The sequence below is a fragment of the Saimiri boliviensis genome, chromosome 9 (genome assembly GCF_048565385.1).
Source record: "Saimiri boliviensis isolate mSaiBol1 chromosome 9, mSaiBol1.pri, whole genome shotgun sequence".
In the NCBI taxonomy this organism is placed as follows: Eukaryota; Metazoa; Chordata; class Mammalia; order Primates; family Cebidae; genus Saimiri; species Saimiri boliviensis.
Window position 1 is genome coordinate 15,030,546 of NC_133457.1, and position 16,533 is coordinate 15,047,078.

Below are 16,533 nucleotides of genomic sequence, written 5' to 3' on the forward strand. Positions count from 1 at the left end.
CCCAGAGATCCTGATTCAATTGGTCTGGGATGGAGCCTCAGCATCAGTAGTTTTAAGGACTCCCCAGATGATTCTAAAGTGCAGCCAGAGTTCTGGACCACTGATCTAATAGTTCTGGTTTCATCAACCCTTTTTGCCTTCATCTGGCCAGATGTAAAATGCGGAAAAGGCCATCTGTGAAGCTCTCAGAACTAAGGCAGCCTCTGATAATGATGTCAGCAGTGGTGCCGCAATTTCTTCCTAGATTAAAGCTATTAAGGCAGTTTCAGAGGTCCTATTTTTTGTCTCAGCTTGTCCTTCTCTACATAAAACGATGTGTTTTTTTTTTTTTAAAACAGTATTTGGCCCCCTGGTGCTCAGCTATTCATTTTCTTGAAAGAGAATAAGAGGGAAGATTTCTTTCTTCTTACAGAAATGCTCTTGACATGGCTTTCCCCTCAGTCCATCTGCAGCCAGTCATTATGAAAATCCAGTAAAAGACATTCTCTGACATCAGCTCAGTGCATTCATCTTATTTAATATCACTCATAATCTCACACCCAGGTATTGAGCCAGGCTTCTGCAGGCTATGTGGTCAGGTTGAATTAAATCCATGACCCCCAGCACTTAAAAGGAGGAGACCTGATGTTACGATAAAACTATTCAAAATCTGATTTTCTCAGCCCCTTACCTGAATTTCTCTCAGCTGAAGTGTATTCAACTCACTCAAGCCTATTCAGAGGCAGCCCCATCAGTGAGTCTTAATCACCCATGGTGGCTTAGGGAGGACAGCTGCTGTGGCACATATGTGTCTCTGACAACAGAACCCATTTAACTGCTCCTAATCCACAGGGGTATGATTATGTTGGGGTAATAACTCCTGAGAATGGCTTTGCCACAGTTACAACATGCTGAGCGGGAGCAAAATATGAACCCTGCATAAATTAGTGTACCAGGTACAAAGTTTGCTATGAGTCAGTTCTATCATACCTCTAATAAGAGTGTATCTCACCATAGACAATTGTGTTTCGCTGCATGATGAGAGGTAAATTTGTCAGTTTAATGTATATGAGTTTTGTTTTTTAAAAATACACCTATAACTTTATGAAACCCCTAATATATTTCAGAGATAAAAATGAACTTTTTTTTTTTTTTTCAAACAAGATTTTTTTTTTCCTTGAAATGAAATTTCACTCCTGTTGCCCAGGCTGGAGTACAATGGCACAATCTGAGCTCACTGCAACCTCTGCCTCCCAGGTTCAAGTGATTCTCCTGCCTCAGCCTCCTGAGTAGCTGGGATTACAGGCATGTGCCACCATGCCTGGCTCATTTTGTGTTTTTAGTAGAGATGGGATTTCATCATGTTGGTCAGGTTGGTCTTGAACTCGACCTCAGGTGATCCTCCCACCTCGGCCTCCCAAAGTGCTGACATTACAGGCGTGACCCACCACACCTGGCCTCAAACAAAATTTTAATTGATGCTACAATTCTGTCCCCTTGGCTCTTAATACAATACTAGTTTTTGAAATGAATCAAATTCCATGTGCCTGCTTTTCTTTTGTTCCTTGACTCTGTTAAAAAACTGTTGATGTCACCTCTGCCATTTTGTTAAAGAGTCTGCCATTTTGTTAATTGCTGTGGTAAAATCACTGCTGTGGTCAAAGTAGCTAACTTTGAAGACATACCATGAGATTGTAGTTGGCAGGGATCTTAAATTAGCTAATCACACATGTGATCGGATCTCTCTGCCTTATACCTAAACTGCCAACATTAAGGTAATATAATTACATAACCCAAAGATTGACCATAAGCATGTGACTTCCTCAACCAATATTATTAAACAGGCTTGACTTGGCTATTTTCCCTTGCAAGGATCAAAGATTAAGATTTAGACATCGGGGTCACTAAAATATGAAATAAAAAGGCAATGAATGAATTCAAGTCATAAGGCCAAGTACTCTCAGATGGATGCATGAGAACAAGCTTTTGTGAGGTTTCAATACTATTCTTAGAATAGATGGTGAAACTGAAGGATAATCTTACATATTTTATCTCTTTGTATCCTTTTTTCATATTGTAAGGGTGCAGAATGTAGCAGAGGAAAGAGCATGACCTATCATATGCATCTGAATTGGAATCCCAAGTCTGCCACCTACTAGCTATGTGACTTTGGAAAATTGCTGTGACCTCTCTGTTTCCAGTTTCCATGTGTCTTCAAGAGAAACAGCATTATAACATCTCCCATGGAAGGGTTGTAGATAATGAATACAAAATGCCTGGCACCTATGAGGCACCCAATAAATGGGCAGCTGAAATACTATTTATTTGAATATTGCTTTTATCAGTATCATTCTATCAATATAATATTGGTAAAAGCAATTCAATATTATGACTATATACTAATAGACTTTGATCATTCTCAAGGTCTAATCTTTTGTGAGTGGCAGAGACTCACCCCATATTTTTTTCTTCTGAGAAGTCTGAAAGTCCTTGAGGAAGATGAGTCACCTACAGCAATTAGAAAAGAAAGCAGAGCAGCAAATTGTGAGAACAGTTGCAGAGTCATCCTGCAATAGGCAAAGTTACTACACCAGGGTTAAGTTCCAGAAGTGCCACTGAGGACCTGCCCTGTCAGACTCCTCTTCCTCTCCCAGGTAGGCTCGGGTCAATGATTTTACTACTTTTAGGGTGCGGGATGATTTAAAGGGAAGGAAGGCATATGGGTGTGCATGTGCACATGTGTATACAGGCAAAATTATAATTCTTGAACAATGTTGATTCTGCAGTTTTTTTTATATGAATATGGAAAGATAGTTATTAGGGGAAGGGATAAATAATAATTCTTTTTCTAGAGTAGGCAGGCAGAACCAGAAGTTTCTTTTCCTCAAAGTCAGTTTCCCCATATTCCTCACCAATTGGAGGATAATTTCTGCCAAGTTCCTCTCCTGTGTAAAGAATACCCGTGGAGAGGCCAGGCACAGTGGCTCATGCCTATAATCCCAGCACTTTGGGAGGTCAGTGCAGGAGGATTGCATGATCCCAGGAGTTTGAGACCTGCCTGGGCAACCCCATCACTACAAAAAATTTTTTTTTAAAAGTTAGCCAGGTGTAGTGGCACATGCCTGTGGTCCCAGCTACTCAGGAGCAGGGGCAGGTCATGTCAGCAGGAGACAAGAGTCACACTTGGAGTAGACCATGGAGATAAAGAGTACTAACTCTCTGTGACAGGCACTGAGCCCCTGAGCCCCAACTATTTCATCCCAACATGTGTTTGAGAAGCCACCTGCTTGCTCACAGAAGTAGCTTCAACATTTATCTGCAATCTGGGTCAAATGCTTCATTTAGTAAAGAAATTCTGCTTTTCTAAAATATGAAATGAACTAATTTCTGTTCAGCTTTTTATGAATTTTCAATCATGAGGTTCAAATTAAAATGCTTTTCAAAGTATGACTAAAGTTGCAAGCTGTGATACATGATCGGTTAAATTTTGTTTTTCACATTTTAAGAAAATAATTCCATATGTTTTTACCAGCTCATTGAACTGTCTTGGCAATGAATAGATCAGTATATCTAGGAATGATTGATACCATATGATTCTTGGGTATCATATTTTGATGATATTCTGCAGTCTTTCAAATCACCAAAACAGAAACACACACACACTGAACTCAAAATTGGCGGTTTTTGTCTTGATGGCTACATTTAGAGTTTAAACATCATCATTAAAATTTTGCAGGTGACATATCAAGAAAAATTAAGTCCACCAGTTGTGTCTCTTTGAAAGGAAAACATTCCTTCATTATAATGAATGAAATTGTGTGCTAGGTATGAATGTTGGTGACCTCTAGAAAATGAACTGCTGACCCATAAGTGGATGAGAATCAGCCAGAGTAAATGAGGCAGAAGTATTCCCAGCGTAACTGTGCATGCTGGCAGGGCAGATTCTTGTTATAATTAAAAGAGCTAGAGTGGTCAATAGGGAACATTTAATAGGAACAAACATGACTACATTGCCAAACTATTTTTCTGGTCCATTCTTTCTTCTAATGTTATGCCATATAGCTGGGTTTTAAAAATGACAAGCATTGTACATGAAAATAACACACATGGACTTGTACAGCAGAACTCAGGAAAAATTCACTTAGAATATGAACACCGTCATGGGCAACTTGTTCAGAGCAAATCTCCATCTAAATCTGTACTGACCAATACAGTAGCCATAAAAATGAGCACATGACCCTATGCAAATCAGACATTGCCTCCTCCAGCCTCTGCATATATACCTGACTGGTGTCCACAGTACTTGAGGACCTCCTCTTTCAGCTTTGGGGCCCCCCTCTCTCTGTCTCTGTATGGGGGAGCCTCTTTCTTCTGCTTCTCTTTTCTTTCTTGCCTATTAAACTCTCTGCTCCTTGAAATCACAAAAAAGCACGTGAAATGTGGCTAGATTGAATTAGATATAATGCAGATGTAAAATATACTCTGGATTTCAAAGGCAGCATCAAGAAATAGAATGTAAAATGTCTCAATAAATTTTTATTGATTATATGTTAAAATGATAATATGTTGGATATCTTGGGTTTTAAAAAATATCATTAATTTCATCTGTTTTTACTTTTGTTTCCTAATGTGGCTACCATGACATTTAGCATTACATATACGACTTGCATTTGTGGCTCGTGGTAGATTTTTATTGGGCAATGCTGATCTAAAGGAAAAGTTTAGGTAAGCAAAATAGTGTTTATCCACCTAGTAGAATTGAAATATACCTTTTAACTGGTGATAGCCTGACAACATGAAGAAAACTGGCCACGAAGTGATTGTTAGCTTAATCAGTTACCTTTTTCATTCCTCCTAAGATTCTGCAAATTCAAATGTTTGCTTAATAACTTTCTAAAGGCACAATAAGAAAGAGGACATTCTGGGAAATGAATTGTACACTAATTATAAGTTGAGCTCTGGAAGAAACAGAAGAGTCATCCTCCTGAGCTCTCTGGAAGTCCTTGATTTTTGCTCCAAAGAAGCCACTACCAAGAAAATGAGGTTTGACCTCTTATTCATTTATATGAACAGGGCTTATACATTTCTATCAGGAACAACATCAGAGGATTCTCATCCAAGCAAACGTTGATGAAATATCCTTGACAGGATAATGACATTTTGAATGGAAAAAATGTGAACCACGAAGCTGCATTGCAATGGGGGTATAAACTTTGAGGGTGCAACGTGTCCCAAAGGCATGTTGATTAGGAAGTTTTAACACTGAGAGGGGTGTTTATTTAAATGAATATTATGCTCTTTGGGGAGTCCATTTGATTTTTTTTTTTTTTTTTCGTTTTCCCAACTCTCTCTCATGCTGCGTTGAAAAATATACCTTTATGCTTAGGGGGAAAGAAGCTATACTGTAAGTATTCTTTGCTGGGCCTCACCAAAATGAATGAGATTTTAACATGTATAGTACATACCGTACACTTAATATGTATAGTCTATTGTATATAGAGGGAGTTGTCAGAACAAACAAGTAAATGGAAGATTTTCTTCACTAGGCTGGGGGAGAAGGTTAGGGGTATCTGGGAACTTATGCAATCCTGTGAGATAAGTGAGGGTACTGTTTATACCCCACCAGTTCTGTGAGTCCTTACAGAAAGCAAAGGGAGGGGCACCCAAATAGAACAACTTTCATCGTAGGCAGAACCAGCGTAGGGCACAACCGCTAGTCATTCACTCGACCCCGGAAGAATGTGGCTGTGTGAGGATTAAATGAGACAAAGTAGACGCAGTGGTTAGTACGTAGTAAGTGTTCAGACAACGTCTTATGATTGTTTTGAAACATACCCTATGTTTATCTTCATTTCACTGTAGAGAATGTAAAGTCTCCAGAAAATTCGACAGTACCCTCTCTGCTTTTGTCTCAATTCATTTGTGAGAAGCTTTACTCACGCTTTGGCTGCCGGTGACTCATGGTTAAATCATCTCTCATCTTTTTTCCTTTTTGGTTGTTTAATACAGTTGCATATCCCATGACACGCTGTTTTGTTTCCTTTCTCCCCCTTCCCCGGGAAAACTAAGCAACGCTAACAGCCCCATTACCGTAATGAATAAAAGCCATTCAGTGAAAAGAACTGGTATCCACTTCATCAGTTAAAAATCTGACGGCTAATTCTTGGAAATTTTCTGGAGCCCTATGAAAATTCATATCACTTCGTAACCTATGTGAGCTGAAGGTTGGTGTCCAATGACTGCTGAGAAGATAGAAGGAATGTTACAGAAATATAAACAGACCAGCACTGAAATTTAATTAGGCACTGCATCTGTTAATAATAAATTCAATTAATTTAGCCTTCTACCTATACTAGAAGGGGAAAAAACCTGTGCAAAATAATAATTCATTTTAAATGCTTCAATTGGTAACCTCCTGTCCTGAAGAGTGATTTATGCAGTAATTTACTGACTGTGTCTTCTTAGATTGTTCCAAACCAGCCCTTCCAAAATAATAATAACTTCTGAATGTGTGTTGTAGGAGATATAACAAATGACTTCTTATTAATTTTCATTTAATGAGTTGCCTATTCACATGGTAATTTTAAAAAATTCTCTTCTTAAGATAAACAGGTTATAAATACTGTGGTTAACACTTCCATTTCACAAAAATCACGACAAGAAAATCTCATTCTCTGCATGATTTGCGGGGTCAATCAGTTTAAAATTTTCTATACTAAATAGGCATCTATTTCTTTCCCAGTTAGCACAGAAGATCGTTTTAAATTTCTACAGCCAAATGATTCCAAACCGGTTAAAAATGAAAACTGAATATTTAGCAGCAGCCAAGGTCTTAGCAGGAATAATGGAAGGAAGTGGGGAGCAGGAAATGAAATCATGAAAAAGGTGGCACAGGAGGTAGGGTTCAATAAGGTGCCCAGGACCGTGGCTCTTCTTATAAAGAACAAAAGGCATAAAGATCATTTTTTACAGCTTTCCTACTTTCCCAAGTTCACTTTTTAAAACTCCATAATTTCTTACATAAATATTAACACTTAAGAATCTTAATTGCTAATCTTTCCAAACACCTTAATTTATGTAACAATGAACTCTGTTACCGTAATAAAAAGCAAGTATAAATTAATGAAAACAAATAATAAAAATTAGGAAGAAGAAATTGCTCAGAGCCTTAGGTTTTTCCCAGGGTTCACACCAGTTTAAAAAGTCCTGCAGTAAACAGGGCAAAACTCTTAAATAGAATTCCTCACAATACCTGGAAGAGTCTGCCTAAAGTATTAAATAATTCACATGCAATTGCTACTTACATGAGAACCGAAAGGGCCTTGCTCCTAACCCACACTGCCTCACGCCTTCTCCGTGGAAAAGCCCGTACTGCATTTCGCCCATAAACTTGTCCAGTTCCTGCCCTGAGGCATTGACGAGCAGGGCTCCCGTTTTGCAGAGGACAGTGGCTTTGATCCACAAAGGTGTCCCCAAGGCTGTCACAACTCCGAGGGCACATGCAAAGCTTAACACTCCAGCCATGCAAAAAATGATTTTCTTCTGTTGGCTTGGCATGATGAGAAACAGCCTCTGTGAGGGCGAGGTTTAAACACAAGACCTTTGTGAGCAATGGGAAGGGACTGCCCCTGTGACTGCATTTATTACAGAGGCTGAACGGACAGATCCCAGCTGAGAAGGCAACTTCACCATCGACGGTTCTCGCCAGGTTGAATGTCAGTAGATGAAGGTCTCTTCATCACTGGTACTTGGTTTTTCTCCTTTTCTGCTGCTGCTTCTCCCTAATTGGAAATCTTTGGACTAGGAATCTATAAAACAGAAGTCTTTCAAACTGCCTTCAAGTATTTCCTCTGTGTCACTTGGTAACAAAGGTCTAAGATAACAGATGGAGTCCTCAGTGTAATTTGATAAATGTTTCCCTTCCTCAGCCTTTTGTCTGATTGGGTGAGGTGAAACTTTCTGAAACAGGCTTGAATCTGATAAGTTTTCAGCAACTTGAGAAGTTCATTTATTGATGTTTTTATTTTTGTCGTTTGTTACTGTTTCTGGTGGTGGGGGAAGGATCTTTAGCAGAGGTAGGGAGAACATATGTACATGTACTGATAATTGATGTCAAAAATTTTTAATTACAGCAGGATAAAAATATTAAACAGAATTGGATCCTACATGAATATTCAGTGCTCCAGACCAACGATGGGTCTTTATCCTTCCAACTTAATTTCTCCCAGATCCATGGTTTATACCAGATATATCAATAGAGAATTTGATTCAAATTTTTCTTGGCATACAGACATACAGAAATGCAGAAGCAAATATCTGGATTTCTAAATGCTTTCCTTTAACAAGTTTAGCTGCTTTAGGATAACAGCACGGGAATGTGTTTCTGGGTCCAAAGAATACGAAGATCTGTAAAGATAAGGGCATATTGATGGAAGGAGGGATTGTGGTCAGATAAGTGACTCTGGATTCATCGAAAAAATGCACACGTCTCAGCAACGGTAATCCATTAGGGAGATAAGAGGCAGTTATGAGCAAAGATTAAGTAGCAGGTAGGTTTGGTTAAATGGTCAAGACCTGGAAACTAAAGTTCAGAATTCAGTAACAGCTTTTTAACTCTGCATTTCCAATGAAATTCCTCCTTCTACAGACACAGGACTCACTCTCTCTCTCTCTCTCTCTCTCTCTCTCTCTCTCTCTGTGTGTGTGTGTGTGTGTCTGTCTGTCTGTCTAGTGAATATTATATGCCGTTATTGTCCTGAGCTCCGACCTACAAAGTTAATGTTTAGTAAGAACTTCGTATGTCTGGCAACTTGTGAAGTATCCTACCTAAATTATCTTATATAATTATTATAATTATCAAAAAGTTATGAAGAGGAGGAGGAGGAATAAAGAGAAAGAGGAAGAAGAAGAAAAATAGTAATAGAAGAGGAGGGATGAGGAGAAGAAAGAGGAGGAGGAGGGAAGAAGGAAGAAGAAAGAAGAAAGAAAAAGAAGTTACTCCTATCTTATATATGAGGAAATTGAGGCTCAGAGAGTTTAAGGATCTTGCTGAAGAGAATAGTGGAGCTGGACTTCAAATCCAGGTCTTCTGAGATTGATATTCTATTCTAAGCAAAGCTCCTGACCTTGAAAGATGGCAGACGCTTCAGTTTGGGTTGGATTGGTCTGGAAGTAACAGGCTAGCCCATTATTAGTTACATATCTTGAGTGTTTGAAGAACAAGGACATCTGTAAATAGAACCTTTGCAGTTGGCCAAAAGCACATGTTTCTGCTAGCTTGTATTCTTTTGAGCCACCTTTAAGCATGACAGCTTAGAGGACGTTAGTAAGTGAAGACTTACTTCACACCATTTTCAGCATTAATGAGTCTCTATGTTATGCACACTTTGAAGGGAACTTGGAGGTACAGACTTGGAGTACTGGTAAACTTCTCACTGCTCTCCTCTCCTAGGAGTCGCAACAGCCACTCTCATTAAGGACAGACAACTAAGTATAGAACTCATTCTAGAATGCCAGTGTACCTTCAGCAGAGGAGAGGGCCAATGTAAAACATGGCCACAGAAGAACTGGGCATATAGAAGATTCCAAAGAGGCACTCAAAGTTTACAGTATTAGTAAGTCTTTTTATTTTGTGTAACTTGACACAGAGTAAGTAACTCATCACTGTTTATTTGACTCTCCAATGAATTCTCCATGGGATTTAGAATAATTGCTATCATGGTCCGCTAGCAAAACAAGTGGATGCCAGTGCCCCCAATAAGTGGTTATCTGGGCATACATGTGCCACAGTCACCCTAGAAAACTTAGTTCAAGATGTCTAAGCCAGGCAAGGTGGCTCATGCCTGTAATCCCAGCACTTGGGGAGGCTGAGGCAGATGGATCACGAGGTCAAGAGCTTGAGACCATTCTGGCTAACATGTTGAAACCCTGCCTCTACTAAATATACAAAAATTAGCTGGATGTGGTGGTGCGCACCTGTAGTCCCAGCTACTTGGGCGGCTGAGGCAGGAGAAACGCTTGAACCTGGGAGGCAGAGGTTGCAGTGAGCCGAGATCACGCTACTGCACTGCAGCCTGGTGACAAAGTGAGACTCAGAAAAGAAAAGAAAAGAAGAAAGAGAGTCTAAGCAGATTTGAGCTTACTAAATCAACATATTCTGTGATTGGAAGAGACAGAACATTTCCAAAGCCTGGGCAAATAAATTACCTACCACTGAATACTATTAACCACTACGTAAAGGATATGGCAAGAGAAGGATAGTTAGCATAGGACAGTGGTTTAATTAACCCAAACTCAGCCAAATGTGTCCAAAGCTGTCCAAGGAGGAAAGCCCTGATTATGGATGTAGAGGGCAATTAGATCACATCAGTTCCTAAGTTTGCATCAGCCTGTAGTGATAGGTTCACTCGTCTGTAGAGACATGAGAAAAATAAATAAAACATATTGAGCTACTCTTATATCCTGAAATTAGTCCCTTACTAATTTTTATTGTAAAAATTTTCTTTCTTTAATGAGATAATGGTAGTTGAATTTTTAATGATTTTATTGGACACATTCAGAAACTGACAAACCTATGTCTGCTCCTGATTTAAAACAAAACAAAACAAACAAAACCCACTGGTCTATGACATGCAAGATCCCTGAGTAGAAAGGGTGAGGCTCACCCTTTGAGGCCTAAATCCTCTCACCCTTTGCTCTGACACAGTGGTTCTCCGTTTTGCTGCTCATTAAAATCACGTGAGAAGATTTCAAAAGTACTGATGTCTGTGTCCTCATTCCTGAGATTCAGATTTATCTGATTTTAGAGTATGGCCTTAGCGTCGAATCACCCCAGGTGATTGCATTGTGCAGCCAAGGACGGCAGCCACTGCCCTTACCTCCTTCCCACACAGCTACCTTCTGATTACAAACTAGGCTTTGCAGCTATCTCAGTGCTGGAATGCACACAGACGTGAGCATCTGGCTCGCTGGAAAGCAGTATGCTATGCTCATAGCAAATTAATAAATTGGCACTATCATTTACAGCTGAAACTTTCCTACATTTTTTCCAGCACTAGGTTTCAGCTTTTCCCTAACTAAAGACCAGGCCCCGATTCACAGATTTACCTCCAAATCACCATGTGAATATCAATGGTGCTGTATCCTGTTCACGTGAGGCAGCCCCACCCCTGCCTCTTCTCCAGGCAGCTTCCTTTCAAACTTCGGCGTCAGCCACCCACAGGCTGCGTAGTAGCAGCGTGTGTGATGCACCCGCTGAGAATGATATAATGGAACCTGGCAGTCATTATGCTTGACAGCCTTCTTTTGAAATTTCATCTTAAATGTCTTGAATGACAGTGATGACACCATTTTCCTTGCAGTCCCTCTGAGAATTTGAGTCATTAATGTCAGCAAGTTTTCACCAAGTATCCTGCTGAAATCTTTACTTCTCTCAATCTTAATAGGAATACATTTGGTGACATAAGAAAATGGAACTAGGCCTCCCCCTCCTGTGACCCCTTTCAGGTGCTGGATAATGATACAATTCTTCACAGTGACTACAAAGTTTGTAGAGAAAGGAGCACAATTGCAGACTCTTCCAGTGTAGCATTTGTGCCTCTTCTCATACTCACTTGGCTGCATCAATTTTTCCTTATAACCATTTGAAAACAAAAGAAAAAAAAGGAAGCCCCATTCCAAAGGCATGCAAATTCTCACCTGATTTGTTCCTCAAGTATACGAGACAGTATGGCATGGCATGGGAAGATCCTGTACAGGATCTGTTTCCTGCTCTATCACTAAATTAAGAATTCCTGGCAAGTTGTGGTGGCTCATGCCTGTAATCCAGCACTTTGGGAGGCCGATGTGGGCAGATCATGAGGTCAGGAGTTCAAGACCAGCCCGGCCAACATAGTGAAACTCTGTCTCTACTAAAAATACAAAAATATTAGCCGGGCATGGTGGCGTGTGCCTGTAGTCCCAGCTACTAGGGACACTGAGGCAGGAGAATCACTCGAACCCAGGGCCTGGAGGTTGCAGTGAGCTGAGATCTTGGGCAACAGAGTGACACTTCATCTCAGGAAAAGAAAAATTCCTTCTCTGGCATTAATTTGACATATTTATGAAAAGAGTGGTCTGGGCTACATAGGTGATTCTAAAATCATTTTTAAGCAGAAAAACTGTTGCCTCAACAGAACTTTTGTGTGAAATAAGGCAAAAATTGAGCTGCTGTACTGGAAGGGTGGATGGTCAAGGAGCTGTCACGGGGCTCCCCCGTTCCCTGCTTCCTGGAGAGTCCTACCCACAATGCAAAAGACAGCTCTGAGAAACACAGTTTGACTCCTTTAATTCCTATTTAAAGAAAAAAAAATAAGTAATAGAACTAAAATTTGGCCATTGGTTAGATTATGTCTTTTCTTTGCTGTGCTAACATGTTAACTATTATGGAATATTGCATTGCCCAGGGATACTGTATGGCTGATTATTCCAATTATTAATTTTTAGATTATTTAATGAGAGGTTCTATATTTTGTCTGATTTGTCACTGGTAGTACTGATTTTGATTTTTCTCCAAAGGCATCATTATACTCCAAGGCCTCTCTAAAAGCGATTCAACAAGGGTCTATCAAGCCTCCTATTCTAAGACAAGAGGGCTTTGTAAATCTACCCCATTCTTCCTCATCTTTAAAGCAAAATCTGGCAAATTTGATTGACGTTCCTTGACTAATTCAAGTTGCTGGTGATCCTCAAGTAGCATTGTAATTTTCTAATGACTGTAAGGGAAAAAAACAGTCCATGGAAAGAATTGATTGATTTATTAGAGAGAAAATTACCACATGTGTTAGACCTTGATTGCAGCTAATATTTGTGGAGCTAATTGCTTGAACTGGAGGATTAAAAGGATTGAGGGAAAGGAAGAAAAAGAAAACAAAGTCCTCTTGGAATACAGATGAACCCACAGTGGATTTGGACTGAGAGGGAGAATTCAGTACAGGGGTTCTTAGGGCTAATGATGGTCGTGGAGACATTTAGAGTAAGTAGAAGAGTTTTGCTTCTGATACAGAAGTCACAGAGGAACTGAGGAGTGGCGGAAAGTTGCTGCCCATGCCGTCTGTTAAATAAGATCTAGTATGAGACCTTGGGATTTGTCTGGTTTCTTGTTGGTATCTCTCATTAAGGTTATCTTGACACTTAACTTTCACCAGGAAGAATGTCTGAGCTATTACATAAAGGAAGAAAACGTTACTTAACCAAAGAGGTACAGAAAGAAGGCATAATTTAAGACACTTCCTTTAACAATAATAGGCAAACCACATTCCTAGCACAGGGAGACAGATAATAATTTTCCTCGTTGATATAACTTAGGGTAGATGTGCTAAAATGGTAAATTTTGGGGTAGTTTGATTTGGTGATAACCAACTTTTGTTTTGTTTTAAGACAGGGTCTCACTATATTTTCAGGCCAGTCTCAAACTCCTAGGCTCAAGTGATTCTACTGCCTCAGCCTCCCAAGTAGCTGGGACTGCAGGCACACACCACAGAGATGCCAGCCACATTTGAATGATATGACCCCACTCTCTCTAGCCTACTTTCATTAGGAATAGACATCTAAATCAACCAGATCCTGTCTCCTGAAAACTTAAAAGTGATACTGAGAGATCCAAGTCAAATCAAGAAGACAGTCTGCAAATTTGAGAGGGAAGCAATTTTCCCCCTACCAATAAAACCTTGAACTGCCCAGTAGTACCCAAATGTATTGCTCAATTTTTCTCCAGCTGTCACCATTCTCCTTTCTGGCAGTCAAGTATAGTTCTCTGTTTTCAAAGTTTCTTTGTCTTTTACCTCTTTTGTCTTTTGCCTGTTTGTGTGCATTCTAAAGAAAACTTAGGGGAGGCATTGATTTTCAGCTTTCCCACCATCTGACTCTTGGTCCGGTGTACTAGGTGAAACTGACTGTGATGGCCATTTAGTGAAGGACAGGTGGTAGCTACTCAGACCCCACATGAGGTACATATATGTGTGGGCATCAAGTGTCCCCAGTCACCGGGTCTCTGTGGCCAACACTGCCCTAGCTTAGTAGAAACTTTATTTATTTTTTGAGATGGAGTTTTTGCTCTTGTTGCCCAGGCTGGAGTGCAATGGCACAATGGTGGCTCACTGCAACCTCCGCCTCCGAGGTTCAAGCAATTTTCCTGCCTCAGCCTCCTGAGTAGCTGGAATTATGGGTGCCTGCCACCACGCCTGGCTAATTTTCTGTATTTTTAGTAGAGACGGGGTTTCACTATGTTGGCCAAGCTGATCTCGAACTCCTGACCTCATGATTCGCCTGCCTCAGCCTCCCAAAGTGGTAGGATTACAGGTGTGAGTCACCGCGCCTGGCCCAGTGGGAACTTTCAATCAAGCTGGTCTTGTTGGTCCTTCCTTCCTCAGGGATGAGTATTTCCCTTTCATGCTGTCACTACAGGTGTTCAGGTCCCCACCCTCGTGTCCTGGAGGAACCATAAGAGTCCCAGGCTGCTGAACTTCCTGGGATTGACTTCCTGGAGAGAAGCAGAAGGAGTAGAGAGGGCTGAACTGGGTCCTGGAGCACAGATAAGCAAACCTGCTGTTGGTCAGTGGATTCTGTCAGTGGTGGGACTCACTAGCTGATCCCAAGAAGGACTGGGTAGCAGCACAACTGGGTACAATCATCTAGGACTTGACTTCCACTCCAGCTTAGTTTCCCAATACACTCCCTTCTTACTACGGGGTGCCTTCCTCCTTTTCACTTTCCCAGACTATGATGACCTTTAGGCAAACTGGCAGGCAGCAATGCGTGTCCTGCTTAGATCTGACTCTTTCTACCTCTAACACCCCGGGGAGATACACAGGAATCAGACATATAGAGAAGGAAGAAAATACATGAATTAATTTTTCAAATATCTTCTATCATAACTGTTCTAGATATGCATGCTTTCTCCTCTTTCAGTCTAATTATCAAGAATAAATACCTTGCCTACCTCTGAGAAGATGAAAATCCTTAATGAAGTGTGTCTGTGTATTTTAGAAAAATAATACTTTATTTTAGCAAAATATAGGCTAGTCTCTAGGGCAGTGAAGTATTAAAACTAAATATTTTAAACCTGATGGCCAAGACAGTTTTATTAAGCACTAATAAAACAAGGCAAAATTTCTAGGTTGAGTCTGTCTATAGAATTACTGTAGTTGGGAACCAAAACTCTTTGACTTGTCATGTGCTGAAAATTACCAGCAAGGCAGATCAGACATGACATTGTGTCTTTAAATGATGTATAATGCCTGGGCACCAAGCCATGGGCACTACTGAGAATAGATGTAAATTTAACAAACCTAGGGTCCTTATGGAGGAGAACTAAGCTTCACTCTATGCCTTTACTTCTACTGGGATGAAAACTAAGCTAGCTGATGACATTGTCATATTAATTACACAAGAAATATTTTATCATTATGAAAAAGATTATTTTAACAAAGAGATTTTAAAAGGAAAACCATACCATATGCAAAATTTATTAGATATGTATTGTAGATCTAAGAGTAAAGCCTAAAATATAAAACTTCTAGAAGAAAACATAAAATCTTTGTTTTTTTTGGTACAGATTTTTTAGACAAAAAGTATGAACCATAAAATTAAAAACAAATTGATAAATTAAAATTGTCTGTTCTTTGAAAAACACTGTAAATAATGAAAAAAAACAAGCCACAGATGGGGTGAAAATATGTGAAAAAAATATATATGATAAAGGACTTACATAAAGATTGACCTTCTTCACAGAACTGGAAAAAAACACCTTAAACTTCTTATGGAATCAAAAAAGAGCCCAAATAGCCAAGACAATCCTAAGCAAAAAGAACAAAGCTGGAGGCAGCATATTACCTGACTTCAAACTATACTATAAGGCTACAGTAATCAAAACAGCATGGTACTGGTACCAAAACAGAGATATAAACCAATGGAACAGCACAGAGGCCGCAGAAGTAATACCACACACCTACAACCATCTGATCTTTGACAAACCTGATGAAAACAAGCAATAGGGAAATGATTCCCTGTCTAATAAATGGTGTTGGAAAAACTGGCTAACTATGTGCAGAAAGCTGAAACTGGACCCATTCCTTACACCTTATATAAAAATTAACTCCAGATGGATTAAAGACTTAAATATTAAGACCTAACACCATAAAAAAAAAATCTAGGCAATACTGTTCAGGACATAGGCATAGGCAAGGACTTCATGACGAAAACACCAAAAGCAATGGCAACAAAAGCCAAAATAGACAAATGGGATCTAATTAAACTTAAGAGCTTCTGTGCAGTGAAAGAAACAATCATTAAAGTGAACTGACAACCAATAGAATGGGAAAAAATGTTTGCAAGCTACCCATCTGCCACAGGGCTAATATCCGGAATCTACAAAGAACTAAAACAAATGTACAAGAAAAAAACAACCCCATCAAAAAGTGGGCAAAGGATATGAACAGGCACTTTTCAAAAGAAGCCATTTATGCGGCCAACAAACATATGAAGAAATGCTCATCATCACTGGTCATTAGAGAAATG

At 39.7% G+C, this 16,533-nt stretch overlaps 1 protein-coding gene across 1 annotated transcript in view; it reads right to left on the bottom strand.

Moving 5' to 3' along the window:
- The window catches only part of CLRN1 (clarin 1), a 38,902-nt gene extending 31,240 nt beyond the window's left edge, over positions 1-7,662 (bottom strand). The window contains exon 1 of the mRNA XM_003925037.2: positions 7,284-7,662. Within this exon, the coding sequence (XP_003925086.1) occupies positions 7,284-7,536 (253 nt within the window). The 5' untranslated portion in view covers positions 7,537-7,662. The remainder of the gene's footprint in view (positions 1-7,283) is intronic.
- Between the last annotated feature and the right edge of the window lie 8,871 nt (positions 7,663-16,533).